The sequence below is a fragment of the Musa acuminata genome, chromosome BXJ2-1 (genome assembly GCF_036884655.1).
Source record: "Musa acuminata AAA Group cultivar baxijiao chromosome BXJ2-1, Cavendish_Baxijiao_AAA, whole genome shotgun sequence".
NCBI lineage: Eukaryota > Viridiplantae > Streptophyta > Magnoliopsida > Zingiberales > Musaceae > Musa > Musa acuminata.
This window is the reverse complement of record NC_088338.1, coordinates 19343823-19351773: the sequence shown is the minus strand read 5'-3', so window position 1 is coordinate 19351773 and position 7951 is coordinate 19343823. Positions and strand designations below refer to the sequence as shown.

General features: G+C 41.3%; 1 protein-coding gene across 1 annotated transcript; it reads right to left on the bottom strand.

The window, feature by feature from the left end:
* Positions 1 to 5912: 5912 nt before the first annotated feature.
* LOC135599064 (transcription factor TCP20-like) lies at positions 5913 to 7469 on the bottom strand. Its single transcript, XM_065093756.1, has 2 exons — positions 6167 to 7469; positions 5913 to 6077 (listed from the first exon to the last, which is right to left on the bottom strand). The coding sequence occupies exon 1, from the start codon at positions 7331 to 7333 to the stop codon at positions 6353 to 6355; it is 981 nt and encodes a 326-aa protein (XP_064949828.1). The 5' UTR covers positions 7334 to 7469; the 3' UTR covers positions 5913 to 6077; positions 6167 to 6352.
* Between the last annotated feature and the right edge of the window lie 482 nt (positions 7470 to 7951).

Here is a 7951-nt window from a genome sequence, read left to right as displayed (position 1 = left end):
AACAAGACTTTGCTAGAGCTTTTTCTCACTTTCTAACTTATCAAAAAGGTGTCTTCTCTACTAAGAATGAAGGGATATTTATATGCCCCAAGAGGATTCAAATTTGGGCTCCAAATTTAAATTACTTTTGGGTTTCCCGGTGCTGGCGGTGCCACCGCCTATTAGTGTTTGACACTGATAGTGTACTGGCGGTGCCACCGCCAGACCTCTCAATTTATGGGCGATGCCACCGCCATACACCCTCGGATTTCTTCCGGCGAACTCCCAATAGGCTCCTGGTCTTGTGGCGAGTTCAGCGAGTCTTTGGCAAGTAGCCGAACCTTCTCGGTGATCTCCGCGAACCTCCGACGATCTCTTCGGCAAACTTCCGAAAACTTCGGCAAGTCCCTAATTCCTTCTCGGTTGGTTCCGGCAGCACTTCCGACGATTCTTTGGACTTTCGACGGACTCTCGAACACCCATCGAACTTGACTCTGGTAAACTTGATTTATGTCTTCATGCTATCGTAGTTAATCTTGCACATGTAAAACACACTTCGATCTAGACAATTAATCCTAAGCATCTAATCAAGTTGTCCGGCATGTCATTGGTACTTCAACGCTTCGTCCGATTCTTCGGTGCATCGTCCTCTCCTACGGCCTATTGCCCAATCGGCTAGTTGAATCCGCAACTCCAATATCCTTGGCGCAATGTCCGCTCTTCTTGGCCCGATGCCCGAATCCACGGCTCGAAGCCTTCTGTTAACACGTCGACCGATCCACCGGCCCGACGTCTAATCTTCTGACATGTTCCTCCGGCCCAACATGATTTTCCTGCTTTAATTGTCTCATCCTGGTCGAAGCATCCTGCGTCACTCAAAACATAGATTAAAACATAAACACATATTGATTAGTTTCATCATCAAAATCCGAGATTCAACAATCTCCCTCATTTTGATGATGATAACCAATCGATGACAAAGTTAACCTTAACTCCCAGAGTTTAAACAAACTCCCCCTATCAATATATCATATTGATAGAAACTCTTGGATTCAAAAATCCAAGCAACATGTCATGATAAAAATCATGACATATAATCAACATACTTCTCCCCTTTTGTCATCAACAAACTCCCCCTATCAATATACCAATTACGATAATTGGATGTTAATAATGTCTTTTTACAGGGAACTCTAATTGAAGCTGTCTTTATGCAACAATCTCCTGATTTCACTCATCCTTAGTATCCAAGGCATATTTGCAAACTACGAAAAGCTATTTATGGACTTCGTCAAGCTCCAAGAGCTTGGCACACAGAACTTGGCTCTTTTATGACTTCAGTTGGTTTTCTCAACTCCAAATCTGATACCTCGTTATTTCTCCGACAACATCATGGTGTCACAATATATTCTAGTATATGTGGATGACATCATTGTCACATGCAATAACCCCGTAGAAATCCAAGCGTTCATCAAATAGTTGGCAGCTCGGTTCTCGCTTAAAGATCTAGAACCCTTGAACTACTTTCTGGGCATAGATACAACATTCACATCTTCCGGTCTCTTTCTCTCATAAAGAAAGTATATTCAAGATTTATTATCAAAAACAAACTTGCAGGACGCAAATGCGATTACAACTCCTCTCTCTACTAGTGACTCTCTCAAATTGTCTGATGGAAGTTCTACTACGGAGCCCACTCAATACCGACAAGTCGTTGGCTCCTTGTAGTATTTAGCTCTCACCCGTCCAGACATCTCCTTTGCAATCAAAAAATTATCATAGTTTATGCTGAGGCCGTCTACTATGCACTAGTCTGCAGTCAAATGAATCCTGCGATATCTTAAGGGGATCCTCAATAATGGTCTCTTCTTACGTAAACACTCTCCACTTCAGCTTCATGCATTTACCGATGCTGATTGGGCAGGCAACTTTGATGATAAAACATCCACATCGGGGTATATTATCTTCCTTGGCGCTAATCCAATTAGTTGGAGTTCCAAGAAGCAAAAGACAATTGCACGGTCTACAACTGAAGCTGAATACTGTGCCATCGCCACTGCCACTGTCGAACTTAATTGGGTCACAAATCTGCTCAAGGAACTCAACATCAACTCCACTCCTACAATATATTGTGATAACATCGGAGCTACATATTATGCGCTAATCTGGTATTCCACTCCCGCATGAAATATATTGCTATCGATTTTCACTTTGTGCGAGATCAAGTTGTCCCTCGTCAACTACGAGTTTCTCATGTCCATTCGGTTGATCAGTTAGTCGACTCACTCATGAAGCCTCTCGCTCATCAACTTTTTTATATTACATCGATCCAAGATTGATGTCCTTAATAGGAGCATGGAAGCATGATACCGGATAAAGTTTCCTTAACTATATAAGAAAATCTTTTATTCCGTTAAGGAAAATCCTCTAATCTGTTGAAGAAAATCTTCTCTCCTAATATGTATAAATAAGAGAGGAACATATTAATACATAGTTAAATAAAGAGATAGATGCTAAACCGTAGCCTAAGTGAAAGAGAAAAATAGATCGAACCATCTTACAAAGTAAAGGAAAGACAATTGACCCACATGTGAAGAGAAAATGTTAAAAAGAGTAGTTTAGACGTGAAGATTGAAAAGTGGCCTAAACAATCGACCTACATGTGAATAAGAGAAAAAGTTAAGAGAGGTTTCATACGTGAGAAGTGAAGATTGAAAAGAGGTCCAGAAAATCTATAGTTTAACAAACTTAACCTTTCAGGTTGAATTGATGTATAGTTAGTTATATACAACATATAAAAGCTGACTAATTAGATCTCGGACTCATCATCAATTTCAACAATTTGGTTGTCAACTTGGCCTCCCTCTTTAATTAAACATGGACGTGGATAAGATGTCCTCCTCTCTTTGATTTGGTTTATTTGAAAGCTCACGGAGTTCACCTTATCATGCATCTATAATTCTTCCAAATGTACACTGGTGATAAGAATGGCATTTGTTCTTCACTGTCGATGCTAAATCAATAAGCTACAACAAAATTCACATACTTATTAAAATATACATCGACGACTTCATTTAAAAGCGAGAAAGCACAACTGGATGAAAGGTTCGATTCAATATCCAGTTGGCCAAAGCAGATTACTTACATCACGAACACAGTTCAAGAGTCTGTCTACTTTATTCAGAAAACCTTAAACTCTGATTTAAACTGCTCCATTTCTCAGATTCCGATCAAGCTATCTTATGATCAACTATTCTCTCTATTTGTAAAGCTTTTCTAAAACCTCTCCCAACAACTGTGAGTTTTTGAAGCATTTGTGAGTGCGTAACACAGATATATGAACCAAAAATGGGTTCATGGATCATAGACAAAACCATGATTCCCTAATGTATATTTCATTTCAGCAAATAACTGTTCCCATATAACATCACTGTTTTCTTGGATGTAACCAAGGAAAGAAGAGTACACTTGAGTAAAACAAGAATATGTTTACAATCTTTTGAAACAAAGAAAGAAAGAAGGGAAATACAATTTTCTTTTCTAATTGATTTTTAATTGAAGAACAGAGAATTTATGATAACAAGGAAAGAAAAAAGTTTTGGAATATTATGTGTCTATGTTTCTCAGGCTTTGAATTACAATTATTATTTCAATAACAGCATCAATGAGCTATAAAAATAGAAATGACTTGGTACATAAGGTTCCTGTAAAACATGATTTAAGGAGGATCAATTTATGCACCGTAAAGGTTATTTTCTGATTTAGATACCAATGACCTGATATCATCGAAAAATCAACATTATTGGACACCAAGGTGCACCTTCAATGAACCACCAAAAAGCTGAAGTTTTATATTAGGACAGACAACAATATCAGGATCCTAGCAATTTAGTTTAAGCGAGTCGCATTTGATGAGCATTTGAATGAAAAAAAGCATGTTAGTGAGCAGAGATTGATCTACAAACAACTAATAAGCTCAATCACACTTCACTCAGAATCGACACATTAGCACTAGGAAGAAATAGACTGTTATGTGAGGACTTCAGAAACATGAGTTTATATTCCTGAGTTATGTAGCAAAATCTGACATGTGAGCTTAAAGGGATTTGCTAAGGTAAATGTTCCATTATTACATAGCTAAGAGCTTAACTTGTTTCCTTGACATGCAAAATTGCTGTCTTTTTTACCCTACCTACAACATTGAGTCTTCTGCTTGAATGAACCCAAGCATTTATTCCTTTGTGCTAATATTAGATAAGACTTTTAGTGGATTTGGGACAACAGGAATTAGCTAAGAAATTGAAGTGCTTAACTATGTTCAAAGCTCACCTTCAATGTCCAACAACACCATTGTCAAAGACTTAGAGGGTTTGAAATTGTATCCTAGTCTATGGAAAAAGGATCAACAATTACTGTAAATAATCAAATCAAAATATTATATCAATCTGGGGCTAAGGAAGAGGAACCACATTTTCTAATCGAAATTTCATGGCCATCATTGACAAAATCTCATCAATCAGATGGAGGGCCAGTCACTAAGTAGAATGCTCACCACTATCATCCTGTGTTAACAGATTTATGCAACTTACAATCCCAACCCATGTCATTGGGTCCTTGGAATCTGCGGTGACCTTGAAATTGGGAATGAATGGATGTTTTAATGTGCCAAGTCACTTGACAGAGTTGTTTTATGCAATCAAGGATACCAATCCATGATTTTGGTTTTAATATAATGTTTTGCAGTCTAAATGATATGGATAAGCAGAAATTGGCTATGCTATATGGGTCATACGGAACAGGAGAAACATGCCCTAGATGATGGGAGATCAGACTCAGAACAGTGGAGAGGTGGTCAGATTCATCAAAATTACTGGTTAATTTAGTTGATTGGTTTTGATGTCTTCAGTAGAGTGAAGCTCCAGAAGAAAATTTTAATGTGGATGGAGATTGTGAGCATAACACCAAACAAGGTGGAGTTAGAGTAGTCATCCAAAATAATAGAGATGAGATGATTGGTGTTAAACTTGAGAGGTTTTTGAATGTTAAAGCCATGAGTGCAGAAGTTTTGACAGCATCCCTAGTGGAGACTGATGAAAAAAATATGTTGTCAGTTATAATGGTAAAGGAATTACTCAATGAGTACACATTTCATGATGGTGATACACAAATGTGACCTAAAAGTTTTAAGATCTTAAGCTGAGTCAAATTTAATACATGGAATCAGAATTCTTTTAATTCTCAACAATGTGAGACAAATCTCATATCCATCTCTATCTTAATCATAAACATGAATAATTTCAAATAGAGGAGGGTAAAAAGCCATGAGATGATCATCTATGATCTAAGACCAGGAGACAAACCATTGTGATGGTATGGCATCCACGATGGAATTTACAGTACGAGGAGAAACAATTTTGATTGGAAGAGATACCATGTTTTTTTCTATGATTGTTGTCATAATAATAGTCCTGATTTTTAATGCTTTCTGTCTGTTTCAATCGAAACATCATCACAAAAAGAATGGGTCAGAAGAAATGCCTTACCCAACTACAGAGAGATTCCAATATATTCTCATACAATTAAGGCCACAAAGGGAAATCAACAAGAAACAATGAAAAAATAGTCAGAAAATATCCAATGTTTGCTGATTCAAACTAATCAAGGTAAAGAGTTATTGATTTTTCATGAGTTAACCATGAGCAACTTTGAGATTCTGCAATGCCCATAACATGGTGATATAGGATCCATGTAACTTAAGAATTTCGAAAGAAACAACTATGAAGTTATAAGAGCAGTAAACAACTATGATATAGCAAGTATTTTACAGCAAAATGGTTTTTTTTAATATTGAAACTAACGTAAAAGCATCAACATGCAGAAGGAAATTATCTCCCCAATTCTCAGGTTAAGTCCTCAAGGTGATTAATAAGAAGTATAGGAAGAATGCCAATTTTTATTTGTGCAAACAAGCCAATCACAACTATGTCTGTACCGAACAGCAAGAACTATCAAATATGGCCAAAACTCTTATCTACACACCTCAAGGTAAAGAAGATTCCCAGTTTCAAGCTGACCTGTTCAGCTCTGCTACCATACACCTGCATGTTCCAAACACACAACAAACATCATTAGAATCCAAGAGTGGCAGTGAGTGCCATTCATAGAAACTAACAGGGAAAAATGGAACCTGAACATCGAGAAGTGAGGTTTGCAGAGAAAGGAGTGGCAGACAGATCGAATCACTCGTGAACTTGTTCTCTCTCTTTCACACACAGTAGAAAACCAATCAACTGTAAAGAAAATTTAAATTGGCTGTTCACTTCAGCTTAACACTGAAAATTTCTGCCTGGTAATCCTGCAACTCAACTTCCCTCTAGTCTTGTGACTCCTGTGAATCATCCTCTGCCAGATGAGATTGCTGCTGTGGCTGCTGCAATCGTCCACTGCCATCAGCACCGGCTCCCAATCTTCCTGGTGTCATCTGCTGGTAGAACTGGCTCAAAGCCTGTGAATTCAGCACGCCGATATGCGCATCTTGTGAGAGGCCGAGCTCCAGTCCGGGTAGCTGCTGCCCATGGCCGCCGAACATTGATGCGAAACTCATGGCACCAAGGTTGGCGCTGGGCAACTCCATTCCATGTAGTGCCATCCTATGGATGAAGCTGCCCGCCGAAACATCGCCACCGCCTCCGGCCCCAAAATTCGAGCTTGATGAGGCGGCCACCGCCGGAAGCAAAAATCCAGAGTTCAATCCACCCACCGGCGGCGGCCACAAGCCGAGGTGCGACCGAGGGAGGCCTGCAGCCCCAACCATGGCCCAGTTAGGCCGCAGGGCGGCGATGGCGCCCTGCCCCGCTTCGTCGGGCTTCTGGTGGACCCCTGCAAGGACGGTGGGGCCTGGGTTAGGAACTGAGCCAGCGGCGGCGAGGGCAGATGCCGGGATTGTCCCCGTGCCGGTGGCAGCGATGATGGCCGGCTCCGCTTGCTGGAGGAGCCACTGGATCGTCTCCCCGTCGGACTTGTGGCCCAATTCTCGGGTGAGTTGGAAGACCCTGGCGGCGCAGAGGGCGGGCATCCTGATCCTTCTCCCCCTGCCGTCAACTTTGGTGTGCCGATCCTTGTTGGAGCTTCTCTTGGGCGCAAGCTGCCGCCTTTGCTCGTCCTTCTCCGCTGCTGCTGCTGTTGCCACCGCCTTCAACTCCCGCCCACCTGAGGTTGTGGAAGGCGAAAGATCGCAGCTTTCTGCCGCTGATGAGGCCGTGGTGGGTTCCCTCTTGTCCGACTGTGGGAGGCCCAGGGCCCGGTGGAACTTGGGGACCTCTTGGGGCAACTTGGCGGAACCCTTGAGATCCATGAGACAGAGAGAGAGCGGAGAAGGCAAAAAAGTCGGTTTTTGGGACTTGGACAGTCAGATGAAGATGAAGAGGGAGAGGAAGGGGGGGAGTACCAGGCTGCCTCCACAATGATTCTGATGGAATGCAGGGTAGACTCGAAAGGACCAGAGAGAGAGAGAGAGAGTAGAAGAAAAGAAATAAAATAGAATAGATGTCAAAATGAGGAAGATACCAAAACTTTCCAAATTTACTGCCTGCCACTGAATCTTTTACAGCCTGCTTTTACTCACATACACATGCTGCTGGGATATCCATGTAAGGTGAAAAAGAGTGGGTGTTAAGCCAAGGAAACGAGGACGAGACAGCTTAGATCTCCCCTGACAGTCAATGGGGGGAGGGATAAATGCCACTGCCTTGCTTGAATTTGTTTTTTTGACTGCCCATGAAATGTGGGGCCTGTCCTCAGTATTAATCAGATTTCCATGTAAAACTCCCTTCCCCCCCAATTCCATTGATTGGATTCCCATCCCATAATTGCTGCTTCCCTGTTCCCCTCTTTTCCACCCTGTCCCTGTTATGATTACCGAGGACAGGGCGGTTGCGTCACTTGGACGGGACTCTTTGGTGCAGGTGGCACT

What these genes read in the sequence shown, in the direction of transcription:
- LOC135599064 (XM_065093756.1), bottom strand. Translation starts at nt 7,333, where the DNA reads ATGGATCTCAAGGGTTCCGCCAAGTTGCCCCAAGAGGTCCCCAAGTTC.